The sequence below is a fragment of the Lagenorhynchus albirostris genome, chromosome 3 (assembly GCF_949774975.1).
Source record: "Lagenorhynchus albirostris chromosome 3, mLagAlb1.1, whole genome shotgun sequence".
In the NCBI taxonomy this organism is placed as follows: domain Eukaryota; kingdom Metazoa; phylum Chordata; class Mammalia; order Artiodactyla; family Delphinidae; genus Lagenorhynchus; species Lagenorhynchus albirostris.
The window spans coordinates 146,540,060-146,563,812 of record NC_083097.1 but is presented as its reverse complement, the minus strand read 5'-3'; the positions used below and the strand labels follow the sequence as shown (position 1 = coordinate 146,563,812).

Here is a 23,753-nt window from a genome sequence, read left to right as displayed (position 1 = left end):
TTTGGTGGGCCTCAACTGTAGTGAAGAGTTCCCTCAATGAGGAGGCTGTAACACATGGCTGATCTGACTCAAGTTTCCACTTTGTAATTTCTGTTGTACAGGCAGCCTTCAATGAACATTCCATTCTACTGCAAAGAGGCTTAACAACTTTGGCTTGAGATGTGGTTTTTTTGTTTTTAGTTTTTTTTGGCCATGCTGTGCAGCTTGTGGGATCTCAGTTCCCTGACCAGGGAATGAACCTGGGTCCCTGGCAGTGAAATTGCAGAGTCTAACCACTGGACTGCCAGAGAATTCCCGAGATGTGGTTTTATGAAGACTAGCTTAGAAAGGTGGAAGAGGGTACCTCTAGTGCATTAGAATGTCAAAGGAGCATTTCTCATACAGGCTGACTAACGAAGGCCCCCAGATCTTACTTGTAACCTTGGGCTGGGAGCAGGTGGGAAAGCCTAAACTAAGCCTGAGCATGAATTTGGCTGTGTTACTGAAGTAATTACTGCAACCACATTGGGCATATATTAGCTTTTGTGTAATCAGGCTGAGATATTTTTTAAAAAGTCTGATAACGACTCAGACTCAGCTCAGTGGAGGAGCCTGGAAATCTGAATTCCAACAAGCACCCCAGGTGATTCTGAGGGGCAAAGTTTGAAAACAACTGACATAAATCACAGAGACTAGATGGTAGAGTAGAAGAGGGACCTAGAGATCACTTTGTTTAATTTACTGATTTTAAAGGTGAGGAAATTGAAGCCTGGAGAAATAGAGAAGGTGATTTATTCAAGGTAAATGACCAGCAAGTGGCAGAGTTGAGACTACATACCAGGCTGCTCAACTTCCAGTTTAGCACTCTGTCCACCACACCTGAATTTTAATGGAAAGCAAGGCCAAACAGCAAGGGGAGTACACAGAGTAGAAATGAAGGAAGGAGAAGATCCTATAGTCATTCTGCATTTTCTGCTCCAGGAAACACAGACCTTCTCTGAATTATGAGTACAGTTGTAAGCAATTAGTTGAAATTGCTAATTACATTTTCTCTAGACACAGAACCTGGAATACCTGAGATGACCAATTTATCAGAAGATGGTAGCTGCAGTTCTCAAAACTGCACATTTAATTATATAAATACAGCCACTATAGTTATTCAAATCCTGTAAGTTAAATCAAGAAGCTGTCCTAAAACATAAAATGATCTGGTGCTATTCTAACTCCTTGGGCTTCATTATAACAATTCCAACCCTGTGGTGGTGTTACTTCACGTTTCATACAAAGACTCCCATGACGCATGATTGCTTACTAGCAAGTCACTGTGGGACACTGACAGCAGCATTTTGACAAAGGCCTGGAGTACATTGTCAAAATGGTTGTCCCCATACAACTTGAAGACGCCAAAGCTGACATAATTTCCACACAAGGCAGATTTGAGAGCTGAATAGCAGATGGAGATGCCCTTGAGTTTCATTGGATAAATCTGATCTTTTGAGAGGCTCCCAAGGGACAGGATCTGATTACCTGTTTTAGGGTAAAAGCAGAATGAGAAAGTGACATAAGTAGATGTAATTCAAAGCAGTTATGAGGCACATTATTCAACATTTTCACTTTACTGCTATTGTTCACTTCCCCCTACCATTGTTCCAAGAATTACATCATCCATATAATGAAAAATATAAATACATAAGGCAGTTTACCTGGGAAGTGCAAATGGCCCGAGGAAAATCAATCACGGGGTACTGGAAAAGTTTGATATTTTTATCTGGATGGTGATTACATGAATATATATGTGGATGCACAAAAATTCATTGAGTTGTACTCCTAAGATTATTTCATTTTATGTACTTTAATATATATGTTATCTCTTCTTCAATAAGAAGTTAAAAAAAGTAGGAGTAAATAACAAACTAAGTCAAGAGAAAAAGATAACTTAGACATATAAATTACTCTGAATTGTGGGATGAATTTTCAACCTTTTCACATGCACTTGATATTGAGTTACTTCACTCTTAGGAGCCTCACGGGTTTGATACATGAGTTAAATGAAATAAAGACACAAGAAATTCTTGGCACAGTGCACAATAAATGTTACTTCCTTTTTCTTCTTAGACATTTTTTCAGAAGATCTAAAGAGACGATTGTTTAAAAACCGTACTTATATTCTATGTCTGACCATCAAAAGATGAAGAAATGTTTATATAATCACCTTACAGTTTTTTACAGTTAGCATTTACAACTAATAGTTTCTCTTTCTGAAATGTGTGCTAGTAAGGTTTGTTACCAGGCAATATCTAAGAATGCTTTGTAAAGAATTATAAAGTCATACATGTTTCTTAGCTCTGCTTTTTCCTGTTCAAATGAGTACTGCTTCTAAAATTGAAACTAAATTCAATTTACAAAATTTAGAGGCATACTGTTGTGGTTTTGTACTGTGTCTATTGGGCTAAATAAGAATTAAGTTTCCCAGAACTCATTTCCCTGTACTGTTGTGGGCTAGCATTGAGCAAAACAGAAATCTATATGAGATTTAGAAGGTGGAAGTGAAGTAGCAGCCATGACTTTCTGAAGGTTGTTGTGATTAGAGGTGTGAGAAAAAGATGTAGAAATACCGCTGGGTTTTAGTTTCTCCTTGTTCTTTCCTGCTCTGTGTCTAGAACTACAAGCCCTGTTGACCAATGACCCCAAGCCCACCACCAAGTGCTTGGCAGCACAGGTACAGAGCAGGAGCTGTGCAGAGGCAACAATCTTCCATTGCTTCTTTACCACTACTCAAGTCCCCTCTCTCACCCCACATCCTTTCAGGGTCCCACCCCAGCAGCTGGATGTCTCTAGCTTTTAGCTTTCCCTGCAAGCTCCAACTTGTCCATCCATGCCATTATCTCAGGAGGGCCTATTAATGATTTTTCTCCTGAACTTCCAACTCCCCCCCTTGGACCTATTTTCCCATCTTCACCCAAGATTGTACAAGGTCTAATTCCTAAAATAAATTCCCTGTTCCATCAATGTCACAGTGTTTGTTTTTCCTTGTTTGAATCCTGACTGATAGGTATATTATGAAAACCACATGTTTACTAAAGAGGTTAAGAAGGACCAATAATTCTAGCAGAGCATGAAACAGGACTCGCCCAGGGTGAAGGTTCCCTCCCCTTTCTCTGCCTTACTGAAACATTTCCACACACAGATTTTCTTCTGTGCATCCTTTGAAGCCCATGTGGCTTGGCTTATAATTTGTACATTAGAATGACAACACCATTGTGTCGGCTGAAGCATATCTTGGAATTTACTCCGTACCACATTCTGTACTTTCTCTCATGATCTCATCCTAACTTACCTTAGAAAGATATTGTAAGTTTCATAAAGATTCAACTCAGTACGATAGCGTTCACTTAATAGCTACCCTGTGTGAGGTGCTAGGATAAACAAATGAAACAAAATCTTTGCTCTGAAGGAGTTCAGTCTGCTGGGAGAAGTAGATTTGTAAATAAATAATTCCGTACAATGTGACAAACACTATCAGAGAGGTCTGTCAAGATTTTATGGGAATAGAAGAGACTGACTTTGCTTGGGCAGGAGAGCAGTGTGGGAAAGGCTTCACAGAGCAGGCTACTTCTCAAGGATCAATCACAGTTTCTCAGGTGGACTTGAAGGGAGAGAAGAGTATTCCAGAAAGGTTATGTGCACAGGCATGAAGGTCTGAAAAAGCAGGGTACTGCAGGAGAGGGCAGTTTTCAACCACTGCTTTTCTACCTTTGCCTCCAATTCAATATAAATCAAGGTAGACATTTCCCCCCACTTCCCTTTCCCAGGAAAGAAAAGCACTGCTTACATGTGATGGAAAAAGCTAGGGTAATTTGGTGGTAGTGGTGGTGGTTTACACATTTTGGGTCTGTTAAGGAGGCCAGGGGCAAACGGAGAAAACTGGGTCATCTTTCAGGGACTTCTTACGCTGATGTCCTTATGGGGGAAGTAAAGATCCTATATTCTTCAGCACAAGATTGAATAGGAAGACGAAGAATTGTGATGGGGAAAAATTTTTGATTCTAAAGGACTGGATAACCTATCATCAAGAAGGATTAATTATTTAGAATCACAACTTTTATTGCTGTCTTAAAGCTGCAATCTGGCATACTTGTTTTTTTGGACTGCTTCAGACACATCTGTGTTAATTAAAACAGTGATTAGTATACCATTATGACCTTGAAAAAGTAATACTTTTGAAAGAGGAAACTATTTAATTGTGCTCAAGTGGCTCCGCATTCCGTGGTGGCTGTAAGACTATGGAAGAGAAGACGTGGCAGCATCGTTATTCACTCCAATCAGCTTTATTCAATCTATGTTATTCAACAACACTTACTAAAATTGGAGGCCCTGCCCTCCAAAAGCTTAAAATCTAGCAGTTAGACTCACATTGCTGTAAACAAAAGTGACTGAGCTGAGGTTTGGTTTTGATGTTCCTCTATAGGTATGACAACCCTCCTTGCCTTCCTTATTCCACCCCACACCCATAAAGTCCCATCTCCTTCCTTCCCAGAATTTCCTTCCTAAGAGGGAGATCTTTATTACACTGATGGACCGCTGGGAGATGAAGGCATTGCCAGGCTGGCAGCCACTGAAGCCAGTAGCAGTTGCCACTTGTACAAAAGGAAATGATACTTTCTTTAATGAAATAAGAGACTTCCAAAGTTTAGAATCAAAAGGAAAATCTCTGATTGTTTCCCACTGATTATATCTGCCATAACTGGGAGCAGGGGAATGAGATGCTGTTACAACCTTAACATCAGACCTGGGTAAGACAGATGTTGAGGCTATGCTGGGGCTCCGGAAAAGGATGCTGTGAATTGAATGGTTTACCTGGCCAAGGGCAATGACTGAGGAAGGGAAGCACAAATGTTATGGAACTGCCATTCTTACTGTTGTATATGCTATAACAGGAAAAGAAATCTCACTAAATAATAAGGGGAAAAAAACCTGGGAAATAAGCATATATAATTATAATTTTGCTTATTACATATATTTCCCTCATTATTAGCTTACATTAACTGCTTGGGTTCCTCTTTCTTAACCTCTATTCTATCTTTTTTGGAGAAGCCCCCGTTTTGTGTGTGTGTGTGTGTGTGTGTGTGTGTTTGGTTAGCTTCCAGCATTCAGAAGTACCCTTCTAGACCACTCTCAATAACTAGATTTAGAGAAGGATATATAAGAAGATGCAAAATCTCCTTTTCTGTTTATCTGATATCTACTTTCAGACCTACTTTTTAAACAACTTTTTCCCCTTCTGAGACCCTATCTCTTCCCTGATGACTGCCTCCATGATGTCCTCTACAGAAGAGGCTCCCTACACCCAAAAAGAAGTGGCCTTCCTTCAAAGGCCTCAGCTGGAGAACTGTATAACAAGATAGTAGTCTAACAGAAAACAAACATACAGTGCGTAAGGTAGCGATGAACCAGGTGGGCTTCTGAGTCATACCGACCTGGGGTTTGAATCCTACTTCTTTGCTCACTACCTGGGTGTCTGAACAGATTATTAATCTCTGTAAGTCAGTTTCCTCATCTGTAAAATGAGGACAATAACAGTACTTATAACTCACAAGGCTCTTATGTGGAGTAAAAGAGACAGCATATGTAATGTGCTTACCACAGTAACTGGTACAGTGCTCATGTAAACTATAACAATACACAGTACTAGGTGTTCATTTCTTTCTCCAGTCTACTAGCCTGTAAATTCATACATGGGGAGCTATGGCCTGAAAAAGAGGAGGAGGTAAGGCTGGGTGTGTTTGGTGTAGAATAATGTCCCTTCCTTCTAACACATAATTCAAAGTAAGGTCAATACTAGATCTTTGACCACTTTCCCTTTATTCCTTCAAAAGAGAACTGGCTGCAGGGGGTCTTTGGCCCACAATCTACCAGTTCTCTGTGCCCTCAGAAGAATACTTTTTAAAAAAGGTACAAGGGATAAGATATACTATAGTTGTATTTTATACCAGGAAGAACTAACAGTATGAACAATGTCACTTCCTGGTTTATAAAGCAATCCATTACATTGATTTACCTTTTCCCTTTTAATCTCTAAAATTTTAAAGTGAATTTGATATTTAGCTGACAGCTCTACAGGTTGACTGTCTTCATTCGTCATCAGAACAATTATGGGAAGAGAAGTGCAAGCTTCCTGACATTCCTTTACTTCAGGTCACTCAACCTACTCTGTCTCTGTGCAAACCAGCTGAGGCCCCTGGACATAAATGGTCTGGGACAGAAATGAAGCTGTGGAGACTGGAAAGGAATATAACATTTCCCTTTCAGGTTGAAAAAGATTAAAACAATGCAGCATTGACAAGCATGTGGGAAATTAAGGAAATTGTTGGGAATGTGAATTAGTATAACGATTCTAGAGGGTAATTTGGTAAATTTTATTAAAAATATTAAAAATGCGTAAATCCACTTTTGGGAATATATTCTAATTCCAAATGTTCACTACCGTATCTACCTATCTCCTAGCATTTGCACTTACACACTGTCTTCTAAAAAGCCAGCCCCTCAGTATGTTGAACTAGCTCCCATCTCCTCTTATGTGCTTGAGAACAAAGCACAGCAATTTCCCCCTTTCTCTCCTCTGCAATCTTTTTTATTTTAAAAAAGACTTTCTCTTGGCCCTACTTCCCTGCCTGATATTACTCCCCTTTGTAACAAAACTCCTTAAAAGAACTGTGACCTTCACTGTCTTCATTTCTTCTCCTCTGATTCTCTTTTACACCCACTCCACTGAAAGTGCTCTTTTCAAAGTTCCCAATGACCTCCTTGTCCCTAAACGTAATGGTCGACTCTTAGTCCACGTCTTATTTGATTCACTGGCAGTTTTTGACACAGCTGACTACCTCTTCTTCCTTGCCTTCCAAGACACACACTCTCCTGATTTTCTCTTACTTCAGTGTTTGCTCATTCTCTCCTTTGCTGGTTCCTCCTCTTCTCCCTTTCCTCCTAACACAGAATACCCCTGAACTCAAAGCTAAATCTTTTATATTTAAATTCATACCCCACCCCGGTGATCTTATCTAGTTTTGCAGCTTTAAATGCCATCTTAGAGTTAATGACTCCCATATTTGTTTCTCTAGGCCAGACCTCTTCCAATCCTCAGACTTGTATATCCAACTCCCTATTCAACACCTCCACTTGAATGTCTAATCAACACCTCAAGCTCAACACAACCAAAATGGAACTTTTGAGTCCCCCTCACACCCATTCTCAGCCTTTTCCATCTCAGTTAATGGTAACTTCATCCTTCCAGTTGTTTATGCCAAAATCCCTTGATTACATTTTCTCTCTCATACCATATATCCAATCCATCAAGAAATTGGATTTACCTTCAAGATATATCCAGGATCTAACCACTTCTCACTACTCCCACTGCTATCACCTTGGTCAAAGCCAAAGGCAAATCATGTCAGCCCTCTGCTCAAAAGTCCTTCTCCTTCACTCGGAGTTAAAGTCAAAGTCCTGATAATCTTTACAGGATATGACGTTACATGACATTGCTTTTGTTATTACTCTCTTTTGTTCACTCTGTTCCAGCAAACAATGTCCTTGCTGTTCTTCAGACATGCCAGATACACTCTTGCCTTAGGACCCTAAAACTTGGTGTTCCTTCAGCCTGGAATACTTTTCCCCAAGATATCTGCATAATTAACTCCCTTATTTACTGCAAGTCTTTGCTCAAATGTCATTTTCTCAATGAGGCCTACCTCGATCACTTTACTTAAAAATGCAACATGTTTCCCAATCCCTGGTACTTCTAATGCTCCTATCTTTTTTTTTTTTTTTTTTTTGCGGTATGCAGGCCTCTCACTGTTGTGGCCTCTCCCGTTGCAGAGCACAGGCTCCGGACGCGCAGGCTCAGCGGCCATGGCTCACGGGCCTAGCCGCTCCGCGGCATGTGGGATCTTCCCGGACCGGGGCACGAACCCGTGTCCCCTGCATCGGCAGGCGGACTCTCAACCACTGCGCCACCAGGGAAGCCCCTAATGCTCCCATCTTGATTTGCTTTCTTTCTTTTTTTTTTCCCCATAGCACTTATTACCTTCTGACATACAAAATAATTTCTTTTTCAGTTTTGCTCACTGATATATCCAGAGTCTAGAACAGCACCTGCTGCTCTCAATATATATATTTGTTGACTGAGTGAAGCTCACGAAGCTGAATGTACAGTGTATGTACTTGCTGCAACAGTGTATTACAGTGAAAATTACATGTTTATAAAAATTACATTTATCAAAAGGTGAATAATTAAATAAATTATAGTATGACGATAAAATGGAATGCTTTACATCTATTTTAAAAGATATGGTAGAAAAAATTATGAAAAACCAAAGGAAAAAAAGAGATATGGTAGATTTAGATATGTATTAATATAAAGTGCTGACCATGATATAAGTAAAAAATAGCAAATTGCAGATTAGCAAGTATATTATAATACCACTTTTGGAATAATATATGTATATGCACACATAAAAAAGTATGAATGAGCACACACTAAACTGTTAATGATGGTTATCTTTGAGTGATGAGATAATCAGGAATTTTCACTTTCTACTTTCTCCAGCAATTCTGAAATCCTTCAGTTTACTGATAGACCATGCTAATGTTTTATATTTATATGATTTTGTAAAAGCTATTGCCTGCTTGAAATGCCCTCCTCAAATTTCCAGGCCCTGTTCTTATTTCCTTCTCTGGCTCCTCAGTTTTGAGTTAGAAACTTCTGGGCTCCCATAGCACTATGTATGCTTCTTAAGCATAAAAGTGAGCACAACACATTATAATTCTTTATTTACTTGTCTGAATACACTGCTGGACTCCACTAAGAGAAGAATCAGTAAGATTATTTTTGTGTGTCTTATTTCTCTTCCTATTCCTTGTAACTCTCAAACACATAGTAAATGCTCAATGAACGTTAGCTGCATGGATGAAAGAATCTACTGAACTCTAAGCCACTTGTTTGGAGATCACGCTTACTTATTTAACAGCTTGTTTAGCAGTTTTTGCTTGTGTGCAGAAGTGGCCAAGTCCAACACGTGTGGATTCACTGTGAAATGTATTCCTCAAGGCCTGGGATCCTCAAGGTGTTGATCATTCCATCGCCTTAAGAAGATTTTTGTGAGCTTACTCTACTACTTTGTTGTCCTATGTCCCCGACCACGTTTCTGATACAACTCTCTGTCCCTGACCACGTTTCTGATACAATCTAAGGTTATGTCCATGGTTCCTGGATGATCTGTTTTCCAGAAGTGTTATTTCCTGATAACATTTTAAGTCTCTAATTATTTCAAGTCCAACACATTGTTCAGCTATCTTTTTTTTTTTTGCGGTACGCGGGTCTCTCACTGCTGTGGCCTCTCCCTTTGCGGAGCACAGGCTCCGGACGCACAGGCTCAGTGGCCATGGCTCACGGGCCTAGCCGCTCCGCAGCATGTGGGATCTTCCTGGACCGGGGCACGAACCCGTGTCCCCTGCATCAGCAGGCGGACTCTCAACCACTGCGCCACCAGAGAAGCCCTGTCCAGCTATCTTTCTGTAATCATTTAAACATAAATAGAAACATAATCCTTCATTCTTAAAATGCTTCTAATAGTATCAATACATACCAGTAATTTTCAAGCTCTTTTATTAAAAAAAAAATCTTTAAGCAGGTGACCCCTATTACAAATAAAGCTAGTGCAACTATATATAGCTGGGTGGTTCTGGTCAAAGTGGCAGTAGGGTCCCCTCCTCCCCCCTCTCTGGAGAGGCTCTGTGGTACTTTCACAGATCTCTAGGGCTCTGAAAAACCCAGTTGGAAAACCACTGGTTTGTTTTCTAGGTCACAGTAAATAACAGCGGCTTGTATATCAGTTTACAAATTCAATTTAAGCATATTATTAGATCATACCTTAAATGCACCTGGAGCATATATTGCTCAAAAGAACCCTGATGTAAATTCTTATGTACAGTGAATAATTATAGTTGTTCTATCCACTATTAAAGTTTAGATTTTTCACACACCGAGCTTTCTTTAAATCAGGTACCTAAGGAAGGAATAAAAGCAGCTCCATTTTTGCCAGTCGTATAAAAACCACCACTATTTCTCCCTTCTGCGCACTCTTTAACCAACAGATGTCACTAAAGATACCATTACCCAGAGGCAAAGGGAAGAAAAGATTAGACAAATGGAAATTGAGCATAAAAACCACCCAGTTCTTAAAACTGAGAAGTAGGTTTCCAAAGTAATAACATTTATTACACTGCATGCAACATTTTAACCAAAAATTTAAGAAAGAAATTTCTTTTATTAAGTTGCTCAGGCTGAACGGATCATAGCACTAAATTTTGAAATACATGTTCTTGAAGCAATTTAAAACTCATTAGAAATAATAGGCTTGGGCTAGTAGAAAATGTGGTAAAATCTAATCCTCATCCAAATGTTACCTGGGCTGCACAAACAGGAAATTGTTTTGTGCTACTGTGGCTAACCTCATTGCTGACCCTGAGCTGTAACGGCGAGAGCAGCTGAGAGCTGAGGCAAAATTAAAAACTTACATCAAAGTATATCATGACAGAATGTAGATAAATAAAACAGCATATCAAAAGTATTATTTTTCTGCCAGTCTCATTGAGTAGCGAGGTGGAGGTATTCCATAAAATATATAACGAATCAGGTGCATGTGGAAATGAGTTCTTCCTCCCTCTGAACTGCCCCAATCATGGATTACACAAATACTGCCCATGACAGGTGAGCAGAGAAGGAACCCAGCGAGGATGGGAACAGAAGGGATCAGAGAATGTTCCGGCCCCTTTCTTCTATGGGCTCTCCCTTCCTTCACCTTGGCTTACCACAGAAATAAATAATGTTGGCTCTTCTGTACCCTCCTAGTCATTCTTTTCCTCATCTTCTAGACTCCTGGATGGCAACCATAGGATCTCCCTTCAGTGAGCATATTAGAATCTCCAGAGGTAAAAGCATGGGTAATAAAACATTACACAGGTAAAGACAGACAAAATCAGCTCGGCTGATTGAGGCCAGCATGTGGAATCAGTGAAGGCTGAGAAAGAGTTTTCTATCATTCTATGTAAAGCGCATGTGTCGAAGTCACTGGTGACAAAGTTGAAGGACATTTTTCCATTGAGCCTTCATTTTCCTTAAGTTTTAGGATAGAAATCACCATACTTAAAGAACAGTACTTCATCAAAAATACCCAACTTTGTGTGGCAACTCTCAAGTGGCAGAAAGGAACATGGAAAGACTACTGTCTGAAGTTATACAGACTTTGAATGAAATTCCAATTTGACTATTTGCTAACTATGTAATATTGGGCAACTCTTTAACTTCTATGAGCTTCAATTTCTTCATAACAGTAATCACAGTAGCTAAGTGATCTAAGGGCTTTCCATGCACTATGTAATTGAATCCTCACAACCACCCTATGAAGTAGGTATTATTTTCTCTGTTTAACAAGAAAGTGAAGCAAGAGAGGCTTAGCAACTTAACCAAGGCCAAGTGACTAGTGAGTGGCAGATAATAATACTTACCTTAAGGATTCAATGGGCTAATGTATGATTAATGGTCTAGTATAGGAGCAGGCACATAATAGTTGATTAAAAAGTGGAAGCAACCATTATTATTAGTCCCAACTAAGGAGAAGAACCTTACCCTAATCTCCTAGTCTTTCTTCAGAGTAAGAAAACTCCTTATTGGCTTTTCTTCTCAAGAATGCTTTGAAGGTTTTCTCTTTTCTTTTTCTTTTTTCTGCTTTTCTTTCTCTTTTCTTCCTCTCTCTCCTTCTGCCTCCTCCTCTTCTTCTTCCTCCAATATAATCCTCACAGTTTTCTTTCTCAACTTTTGCTGCAATGCTTTTGTCTATGTCAAACAACCTGACAGAGGACTGAATAGCTTTTGAAGCCCATAGACTTGGCAATGTTCTGAGATTCCTTTTGGTATCAATTGCTGGACAAACATTCTGTCCTATACTAGAGATTCAGTGATCCTGGACGAGGAAGAAGTTGCTGCTCTTGTCAGCCCTACTGTAAGAGTGAGTAAGCCTCAGTAAAAGAAACTGGATCCAGAAAAGGGGGAAGGAAAGATACAACTGTGGTTGGTAACAGGAAACAAACATTTGTATAGTTAAAGGTCTATTGACTACTAAGAAATTCTTATACGTGCATTGTTTCATAATGGGGAAGTATTTCTTTTTAAAAAGTGAGGAAATAGACGCTTAGCACTTGTTACAGGCAGAACGAAGCAGGACAGCATGGTCCAAACAGAAGGCATTCCTGAATAAAAAAGTGATGAGGTCAGTGAACCCCTATCCAAAGGAGGCTGGTTCTGTGAGTGTAAGAGAACGGCTTTGGATCAAGGAAAGGCATATTCACTGAGTACCTAAGCCATGTTACAACCTGTGCCAAGCCCTTTACCCAGAGTAGCTCAATTAACCACCTCTAATCCTAACTAGACAGGTAGGTCAGTAGGTATTCATTATTTCTAATTTTACATATGAGAAAACTAGGCCAAAGAGGTGTAGTGTCTTAGCTGAATGTCACGGAGTTGATATGGGTTGGTACTAGAATTGGTACTCAGATCTTTTAATTGCCAAAATCTATGTTTTTTTAAAGATATCATTCTTTTGGAAAAAGCTCCAGTCATATGTCTTTTATGATAAGACACTGAAAGGAATTAGATATACCCTGGAAACACAACAAACTGTACTGAGAATATTCAAAAAGGGGTCCATTTTTACCTTTGGGAGGCAAAGCATTTCTACTTTATATGATTCTAATGTGTCCATTTTCAACAGATGCAAAAGTTGTGGCAATATAGTTGCTGGTACAGATGAAAATAGGAGAGTTTAAGTTTACTGTCTTAAATAGGTGCTTTCTGTAGTTTCTATACACTTATGACCTCAAACTCTAAAAATCAAATGTACAATTAAAACTAAGCATTTTTAACAGAGGCCTACAGTGCATACAGAACTGAGTCCCAGAATATTTTGAGTTCAAGTAAAAACAATTAAAAAGAACTTTTTCTACTTTTTAAAATAAGTTTTACTTTTTAAAAAGTAATATGTTTTAATTTTTTTAAATTGGAGTACAGTTGCTTTACAATGTTGTGTTAGTTTCTGCTGTAGAAAATACCTAGGAATAAACCTACCTAAGGAGACAAAAGACCTGTATGCAGAAAACTATCAGAAAACTATAAGACACTGATGAAAGAAATTAAAGATGATACAAACAGATGGAGAGATATACCATGTTCTTGGATTGGAAGAATAAACACTGTGAAAATGACTATACTACCCAAAGCAATCTACAGATTCAATGCAATCCCTATCAAACTACCAATGGCATTTTTCACAGAACTAAACAAAAAAATTTCACAATTTGTATGGAAACACAAAAGACCCTGAATGGCCAAAGCAATCTTGAGAAGGAAAAACGGAGCTGGAGGAATCAGGCTCCCTGACTTCAGACTATACTACAAAGCTACGGTAATCAAGACAGTATGGTACTGGCACAAAAACAGAAATACAGATCAATGGAACAGGATAGAAAGACCAGAGATAAACCCATGCACCTACGGTCACCTTATCTTTGATAAAGGAGGCAAGAATATACAATGGAGAAAAGACAGCCTCTTCAATAAGTGGTGCTGGGAAAACTGGACAGCTACATGTAAAAGAATGAAATTAGAACACTCCCTAACACCATACACAAAATAAACTAATACACTTTTAATGGCTGTTCCTACATACACACACTCACTTAAAGAAGCTTTACAAAATTCTGTAAAATCTGTTTCTAGGTACTCCAAAAGAAGTATGAGAATCACAGGCAATTTTTGAGGCCAAACATAGAGTTGGCTGTTGATTTGGGAAAGTAAGACCAGACAGGCAAAAAAGAAGAGGACAAAGGAATGGAGGACACAGAGAGACATCTCTCAAGAAGAACCATGCAAAGTGTCCAGCCTGTAGTTAGTATTCAGTCAGTTTGTGGCGAACTAACAGAGGATTCTTATCTGTTGTATCGTATCCTCATTCCCTGGCTACATAAAGGTCTCAGAGAGTTGAGAATTTCATTGATGAAGCTGTCAGAAGTGGCAAATATTAGGGTTTATGGTAGTTCTAACACTCATTTCTAACTACTAACCACATTTTTTTTTTTTTTTTTTTCCCGGTACGCGGGCCTCTCAGTGTTGTGGCCTCTCCCGTTGCGGAGCACAGGCTCTGCACGCGCAGGCTCAGCGGCCATGGCTCACGAGCCCAGCCGCTCCGCGACATGTGGGATCTTCCCGGACCGGGGCACGAACCCATGTCCCCTGCATCGGCAGGCGGACTCTCAACCACTGCGCCAACAGGGAAGCCCCTAACCACATTTTTTTGTACTATAATTGAATAGAACAATCATTACTGTAGAACTCTGATTCTTAGGATGCAGTGCCCCCAAATTTCCTACAATAAAATATTTACTGCTCTTTACCAGGATATTTTTCCAAAATTCAGTGCCGGTGACATACTGATTTAAGCATCCTTTGACGCAATACACTTAACTCCCTGATGTAACTTTTAGCAATTTTCAATATGCTATAACTTTTCAATATTCTATCTATAGTGTATTCCCTTTGCCTACTGACACTGCAATTTCATCTAAAAGAAATTCATCAAGTTGGTCAGGCATGATCTGTAGTCAAAGGCATGTTGCTTATTTCTCTTGATGTCAATATGATAGCTACCTGGCTTTTTGCACCCCTATTACCCACTTCACAAATTCATACAGATATGAAGGTTCAAAAGAACAAAATAACTAACATCATTCTTTCCTCCAAAGAGATAAAAGTTATATTGCAGAGACAAATATGGAAAAGGATACTCACCATAAGTGCAAATCATTTTACTAGCTTCTCTGAAGAGAAGAATTCCATTAGGAGATGATACATCAAAGTTCAAACGCTGGGATCTAAGAAATACAGCAAAAATTTAGACTATATGTGCAGATAAAAAAAACAAATATAGGTTTAAAATACCCAGAATTTTCATTTATTAGAAGTAGCAACAGTACAATTATCCCTTTTTTAAAGTGTCATTCCATTAAACAAGTATTGATAAAATGTGTGTGCTAATTCTCTCACTATAAAGATACTAGAACAATAAAATTATTTTCATTTATTTGCTGATTCAAAGAATTCACTTTTTATCTGTCAAAACAATATCCTGACATCCTATATCACCGACCTCTTATACCCCTCTCCTTTCATGCAAAGTGGTTGATAGATAATAATAAAGGAAACCCCAAGTATGTATAAGTTTATATAGTTACTTGGATAGAGATTTACACTTGAGATCTCCTGTAGTGCCTAATACACATCTTTAAAACAAATTATAAAATAACAGGAAATCTAAGTACCTTTAATACTGCTCATATGCATAATGAATCACTTGATACTTCAAGCATATTCCAAACACATTAAATTACATACAGACTATAGTTTCCATTGAACATAGCTCAAGTAAAGAGAAACAAATCCCAGAAGTTCTAAATAAGAACAGTTCTACTTTCCTAATTCCTAACAGGCTGGGGAACAGTCTGAAAAGTGTAAAGGACTGACATGCCATCCTGACATAATATTTGCTTTTTTAACATCACTTTGGCTTTAGTTGGCTCCAATATACCTTTTTGCTCTGCTTTTAAGAAATAATGGTATATTTTTAAAAGGATCAGCAAAAATATGAAATAGGTCATAGCAAAGAAACACCAAAAAGCAAAGATATTTGCCAAGGAACAGAATAAATTGCTCGGAATAGAATAAATTGCTGCTTCTCTAGGCTTTTTCAAAATGCTTCGGAATTAAGTGCAATTATAACTTATTAGAAATACTACTGGAAACATTTGATTGTTGGCATAGAATTCCAATTAAAGAAATGTATATACATAATTCACATTAGGTTCCAGAGAAATATAGACAAGATAACATTTTCTGGGATTACAAATTTTTACCAGGTAGTTCTTTGGACAACTGTGCTAGATATGAATTATCCACCTATGGCAGATATAAAATACTTTACAATATACAACATAATGATTTTTTCCTTTAGTATTAAATGTTATATCAGTAATATGAACTATTAATTACCTGGCTGAAAAAACTGTAATTTAATAAAAACTAAATTTCTAATATAAACTATATAGCCACCCTTCGTTTAGTATTTAAGGCACCTAGAGAACAGTTTTAAAAAAACTAACAGCTTTCAAAAGAATACTCACATTTATTTATTTGCCAGGTCTTTTCCCACCTCTTGTTTTAAAAATTTTAAATTATTGCTGTGAAAAATTCAGCACCACAGATCAAATTAGAGTTGCAACCCATACTCCTTCCCTGTCTGGATATCTCCCTTCCAACACGCAATTTACAAAGAGGAACTGATGAAACAGTATGGCTAAGTGACAGGTAATTTGGTGCTAAGCCATATTCATAATGGCATATCTTAAAGAGGTAAAACTAATTATCTTATTGCAGTTTTTCTCTTTTAGCTACACCTTTGTTAATATTTATATACAAAGAACCCGAACCTCTGCTTGTCTATGCAAATTATAAGGTCACCTAGGCAATTTCTGAGAGGTGTGGTAGTTGCTATTTAAATAAAAATTGTGAGTGCATAAATCATCCACATACGTGCATCTTGGCACAGAGGAAGAAGGATAACTTAGAAGTCAAGGCAGGAACAATCCCCAGGGCTTCTGAGACAAACTATGTGTTCACGAATTGCTCTGGGACTCAGTTCCCTTATCCATAAAACAAAGCATCTCAACTCAGAGACCTCTAAACTCCTTTCCTCCTCTACAGAACTGCAGTTAAGCAATGAAACAGTTAAAACTGCCCTGGGACTTTCCTGGTGGCACAGTGGTTAAGAACCCGCCTGCCAATGCAGGGGACACGGGTTCGAGCCCTGGTCCAGGAAGATCCCACATGCTGCGGAGCAACTAAGCCCGTGTGCCACAACTACTGAGCCTGCGATCTAGAGCCCGCGAGCCACAACTACCGAAGCCCACATACCTAGAGCCTGTGGTCTGCAACAACAGAAGCTACCGCAATGAGAAGCCCGTGCACCGCAATGAAGGGTAGCCCCCGCTCGCTGCAACTAGAGAAAGCCTGCGCGCAGCAACGAAGACCCAACACAGCCAAAAATAAATAAATTTATAAACAAAACAAAACAAAAACCTACCTTCCTCCATCTTGTGCTTTTGAATCTTTTAAATAATGGTGGCTGCAGTCTTCCAATTTTTTTCCCAGTTCCCATAGTCCCCATATACACCTAAGTATACTAAATTCTTTCTCGCCCAAAGTCTCAACCTTGTATCTCTAATTCTACTGCCTTCAACTGATCATCTTAAGCTTTGGTTCCTGGGTTCTTGCTAAGTCTTAAATATACAGGCACCAGGCAGGAAAGTGTGACCTCTGAAGAGTGCTACCAAATAGTAAATGACCTTTTCACTTGCCTATGCTACCTCTTACCTGTTTTGCATCAGTTCTGCCATAAGTTTTAAGATGGGAGTTGTACATGCCGGCTCTCCATACCACTGCTCAACAGCCCTCTGAAGGATGGGAATATAGGTTGGGTACCTTTTATAAAGCCTGTTAAAGAATTTAAGGGTCAAAAGAAATATTGTTTCTGAAAATTGGTGCCACTTAAAAAGAAAAAAAAAGGAATCCACATTTGTTCTATGTTTAGCATACTTATGAAGTATCATGTAACATAGTTAAAGAATTATGCTTAATATTGCAGGAAAGGAAAATAAGTTTAGTTAATGAGGGGTAAAAAATGTGAACTGCTATTATCAGAGTTTGTTGGGCATCAAACTACTTAAGAAAAAAATGTTGTTTATTATGTAACTTTTCAAATACATAAAAGTAGAGGGAAATAGTAAAGCCCATGCATTTATCTCCCAGCTTAGAAATTATCTACATTCTTTTATTTTAAGTTGTTGACTTAACTCTGCTTAGTCCCACTATAGCCCCAAGGAACGCTAGGGATGACAGCTTGAAGAAAAGCTTTGGGTAATTTTTAATCTCAACTCAAGGTCAGTTTGCTAAAAGGTAGGCCCTTGTACGCTCAAGGAGAAATTCTCAAACACCCTCATCAATACTAAGGAGTGCATGTCTCTGTTAAGTCAATGGCTGAGACCACCAGAACCTGAAAAACTCTGACTCAGCTCCACTGACCCTTTAACCCATAACTGGCCTCCTCCTAACAAATGGACACAGAAATATAAAATTAAGCCCTAAAACTGCAGAAGAAAAACCCCTTCCTATACCACTACCTTCATTTCCTTTTTCTTTTCCTAATCCCTAAATCTGTCTCTTTCTGATGATTTTCAATGTACTTGTCTTTTTGTTTCAGATGAAAGTGCTGAACGGAATCACCTCATGTTGTTCCTTTCCTGTGTGGTATGGGTAGTGATCTCCATGGTGAGAAAAGATCACAATTTTCTTCCCTGCTCTTAGAATAAATTTCAAGTTCCTTAGCATGGCAAACAAGGTCCTTAATATCTGGTCCCTGCCTACCTCCAGTCTCGTCTCTTAGTGCTCCTGCCCTTATCTATGGTTTGGCCATTCTTAATTCTCTGCAAACCCACTGATGCCGACTCTCTCTTGTCTCTGTTCCTCTATATGCTGCTTTGTCTGCCTAACACATTCCAAACTGTATTTCAACATCTAGCTCAAGTTTTACTTCCCCTGGAACGGTGAAATTTTCCCTTTTTTGTCAAAAGGAATCAATCTCCTCCTCATCTAAGTTCAATGAGCACTTTGACCACGTCTCTCTTATAACAAACTGTATTACGGTTGGTTGCTTGTGTTACCCATCTGCCCCATTAGATAGTGAGTTTCTCAAGGGCAAAGACCTGTGCTTCCCTACTATGACTTTGTTAATTCCTATTTGTCCCTCATATTTCAATATACATGTCAATTATTCCAAGAAGCCTCCGTGACACCTCCCCTAATCCCCCATGACTAAGTGTGTCTCCTATGTAAGGCTCTGGTACCCTGTGTTAGTGCTATCATAGCACCTTATCTCTCCTATTATATGCTTTTTGAGAGCACAGCATAGGTACTTATTGTATGCATGGACCTGGCACAAAATAGATTTCAATAAACATTTGTTGTGGTAAACCTGCCAACCTAAAAATGAGGTGTAGCATACTTAATTAGACCTACCTATTTGATTCTTTTAAGCTGTGCATTTCACTTTGAAGCTTCAGGAAATAATTCACATAACATTTAGTGAAAATAAGCCCTTAAATACCTTAAGAGTGTCAGGCTCCCTAAAAGTGCAAAAAGCAATACTTTTGTCCCCCTAGATATACATGTTAAGGCTGTATTTGAATATATACGAACAATTTACTTAAGTATTTATTGAAGGCCTATTCTATAAATGTCTTCTCACTGTTACAGACTCTCTGGAGCCATCAGTGAATCAAACATTAAAAAAATCCCTGCCCTCGTGGAATTTATATTCTAATAAGACAGAAAATAAAATAGATATATGATCCTTTAGAAAGTGCTACAAAGGAAATAAGGCAGAGAGAGGAGATGAGAAGTGAGTGTATATGTGTGAATGAGGTTTCAGTTGGATGAAAATGAAAAATATAAAATCAATAAACTTGATTATTAACTCTATTTTGTCAGATAACTTACTGTTTTATTTTTTTCTATGGACTAGAAAATCTGTTATTTTTGATAGATGGTAGATACTCTGTGCTATGTACTGTGCCAGGGATCCAGTGGTAAGTAAGACATGGCTTTTGTTCTTGGTGAATTCATGCTTGAGTCTGGGTGCTGCACACGTAATAGTAATGCTCTGAGTACCAAAATTCTGAAACAGTGCCAGAGGAGTGCAGGTGAGAAAATATTCCACCCAGAGATCTGAGTACAAACTCAGCGATCACGAGTGGGAAAGCATCTGGAAGACTGACTCATCAGGAGACTGAAAAGACCCAAATCTCAGAATCTAAGGATATCATAAGCACACAGATGCCCCTTTGCAAGGCATTCTAAAGACATCAGGACCATTATACTTTTCAGAGCACACTGTATTCACTATGGGATAAGGCCCGGGATATGAGGGGATGCTCCCTTTTCTGTGTGGAATGAGAGTGGTGCCAACTCTAATATGCTTGTGACAGAGGTGACTGCCACGGAGAAAATGAGTGATTACTGGAAAGCAGAGTAAAGGTCTACCAAGCAGGAGGTTAAAAGGGTTTCAGAGTGAGAGTGCCAGACTCAGATTACATGGTGAGAATCAGAACCTACCCTAGGAGTTTAATTTTCCAGTGGCCTTGTGAGAACTATGTATATATGGATAGGAGGAAGACAGTGGGAGACCTTAGGCAGAAGTGGCACAGATCTAACTGCTTTCACCTAGATCTCCCCAATGGATTCCTAAGGTCAACACCAGATAAATAAAAAATAAAAAAATTAATGATATGCTATTGCCTCTTAAGATGCTAAATATGAAAAACTGAAAAGAATGAGGTTTGCTTCTTAATGACATCCATCCATCCATCCATCCATCCATCCAATAGTTACTTACTATGGGCTGGACCCCAAGAAAGCATAAATGAGTAAAAAAGTAATTCTTTTCCTCTGAGATTTCACAGTAGAGAAAGAATTCTAATACACTAGAAGGCAACAAAAGAGGTTTTTGTTAAAAATTTTAGGAGGTAAGAGTGTGAGCATGTGATTCCAGAACAGAAATAGCCTGCTAGTTCAGAGCTTAATTGAAAGGTATTCCTTGAACGTGAAACATCTATACCTTTGTTCATGGAGGCAAACGCTGCTGGGAAGCCGTCTCTCTTTCGGTCTGGCAAATGCCTATCTATCTTTCAACACCTAGCTCAACTTTTACTTCCCTGGGAAGCCTACTTTTTGCCCCAAATACCAATCTCTTCCTCTTAAATGTTCATATGGTCCTTTGCATGCATCTTTGTTACAATACATTGATGGTTTATTAGTTATTTGTTATGGCCACTAGATTATGAGCTTCTAAGGAACGATCCATTTTATTCATTCTTATAAAAAGCAATCATTTTATTCATTTCTCATGCCTGGCACAATGCACTCAACATATGCTTGTTGAACAGCAATTTTTCAGGTTTACTTTCTTCCCTATTTCAGTTTGTCCAACATACTGCTGACTATTCTCTTCTTGAAATACAATTCTGGTTCTGTTAGTCAGTCAAAATCATCAAGTGCTTTATACCATCTATGGAATAAGGGTCTCAGTTCCTTAGCCTGATATTCAAGGGTCCCAGACAACCTGCGTGTCCAACCATAAAATAAGTGTATCTTTAACAACATATCTTCTCTACTACTCTCCTTCCTAAACCTGTGCTTAGACCAGCTGAAAACCTCTTACTTCACAGTTCCAATAGTCCAATCCTACTTATGTGATATGACCCAAAGAAATACCTTCACCTTTACAGAGCCTTTCCTGATGCTCCAGCTAAATGCAATCACTTTATTTCTGTCTTTGTTATGGCACTTATCACCTTCTGTATTTTATTACAGTTGTTTAGGTAGATACCTAACTGACTCTATTAAACTGTAACATCATTTTGGGGTTGGATTTGAGTGTAAGAAATCTACATCCCTCATGAATCCTCAGACAGTCCTTAGCCAAATCTGCTGAATAAGTGAGCAAATCGGATTCCTTTGTCTCATTCCATATTAGGGAAAGGAACTAACAACAGTGGAGGGGTATATTTACTTTGTGCCAGACACTGTACTAGGCCCTTTATATATGTCAGTTCACTCACTTCTTACAACATACCTGTGATACAAGTATTATTAGCCCTGTTTCATGGAGGAGAAAACTGTGATTCTGAGACACTAAGTAATTTACCCAAAACCCCACAGGTTGTTAAGTGGTGAACCCAGGACTGGAACCTAAGACTGTCCTATTCCAAAGTTCTTTTTTTTCCCCTACAAATCTCATTGTCTTGCCTTGTCTTTGTAAAATGTGTTTATTCATATTAAACAACAGCACTGACTGCGTGACTGAAAAACAGTGTACTCAAAGATCAGGATTATGACAATTAAAAGAATGAGTGTGAGGAAATAGCATCCTACACATTCTTTTATTTTTTTCAATTTCCCGCTGGGTTTTTGATACTTAAGTTTAAGTATGATCTGGAAAAAGCTTAAACAAGGGGACTAAATACAGTGCAAGGTAAGGTGCTTTTATATTGTTGCATTCTCACTACAGGGGCAAAGAAACAGCAGTGATTCTTCTTCTGTTCTCCAGTAGTGGGACAATTTATCAACATGGTTGCTGTGTAGTTTCAGGCAATTTAGGTTTGGAAGGACAGAGTGATAAGTAATGTAGTCCGTGTACCAGTTAATGCAGTCAGTGTTTATAGAAATGTTTTTAAATTAAATAGCTAACCACTAAAATAGCATTTTATCAAATAATCACGATAAATAAAATGCATTTTGACTTTAAGATGACATGTGCTCTTATAGGATGTTTCTTCTGTATGCTAAGGACTATACAGCAAATTAAAGCACACACATTTATGTGGATAAAAGGCAAATAAACTTTCTCCAGCAGTAATATTAGAATCATCACTGACGGTTTGACATATCAATATTTTAGGAAGAATAAATGACTTTCATATCCATGTTTTTTTTTAAATCATATACTTGCTCATTTTTACATTACTAGAATACTTTGGAAAGAATCTGTACTCTGTCACCTGAAACTGCTTAAAGTATTTCGAAATATTTTAATAAAGCTCTTTGAATTATCAAACAATATAACTTTTAAACAAATTTTACTATTATTATAAATATTTGCTCTTTTATCCCTTGCTCAAAGGAAAACTATAAATCTTGCCTCAACTGAATGAACACCATTTATCATATTCATTTTGTTGTCAATACAATTATGAAAAGCCTTTGGCCTTTTCCCAAGGAAGCTGATTTGCTACTGAAACTCAATTATTATAAGCAAGGCCGGTACCAAGCCATCCCGTTTGGCAATCTAACATAACTTCCTGCATAACTGACACTTGGCCCTCCGTCCCTGACCCTAATAACATCAACGTCTACAGTCAGATGGAGGAGACAGCGGTTTCTAGTCCAAAACAAAAGTTAAGTCCCAAGGTTTTCCGTTTGCTATTTTCTGCCATCTGCTGGACAAAAGTTTCATTTCAGATAGGTGCCCAAAAGAAGGAGCAAAGTGAGGAAATGGAAAACAGACTTAATTAAAAACTTAAATTACAATATGTTCTATAAATTTTAGGCAGTATCAATTACGACAGATATTTCTATTCTTTGATGCTAAGGGGAAAGTTCTTATCTGAACTCTTAGTTAAGATTGTTGCTGAGGAAAACGTGAAGCGTTAATTGCTGGACCTCCTAGAGTTGTAGGTTGGCTTCAAGATCACCATCCATTTTAAAGCGCTAAAATTAGGTTTTTACAATATTTCAAATAAATGAAAGTTTTTGCTTTGTGAGCTTATATTTATGTTTAGAGAAATGAAAGGGTCATATGTAATTCCAGTTTATTCTGCATAGTTAAAAGAGTTGTATGACTTTGCAGGTTAAAATCTACAATCTCTGTACATGTACTTTGTATGCTGATATAAAGACATACATGATTTCTAAACGGCATGGAAAATTCTTATCTCTAACCCTTCTATGGGCACATAAATCTGATGAGGTAGGTTTTAATAGTAAGTAAAAATGTAAGTAA

The 23,753-nt window shown here is 38.3% G+C and overlaps 1 protein-coding gene across 1 annotated transcript in view; it reads right to left on the bottom strand.

The window, feature by feature from the left end:
- Positions 1-23,753, bottom strand: part of RANBP17 (RAN binding protein 17) — a 316,339-nt gene that overhangs the window by 42,385 nt on the left and 250,201 nt on the right. Inside the window, exons 21-23 of the mRNA XM_060144179.1 lie at positions 17,513-17,632; positions 14,876-14,958; positions 1,292-1,506 (exon numbers count right to left, since the gene is read on the bottom strand). Coding sequence (XP_060000162.1) covers positions 1,292-1,506; positions 14,876-14,958; positions 17,513-17,632 — 418 coding nt within the window. The remainder of the gene's footprint in view (positions 1-1,291; positions 1,507-14,875; positions 14,959-17,512; positions 17,633-23,753) is intronic.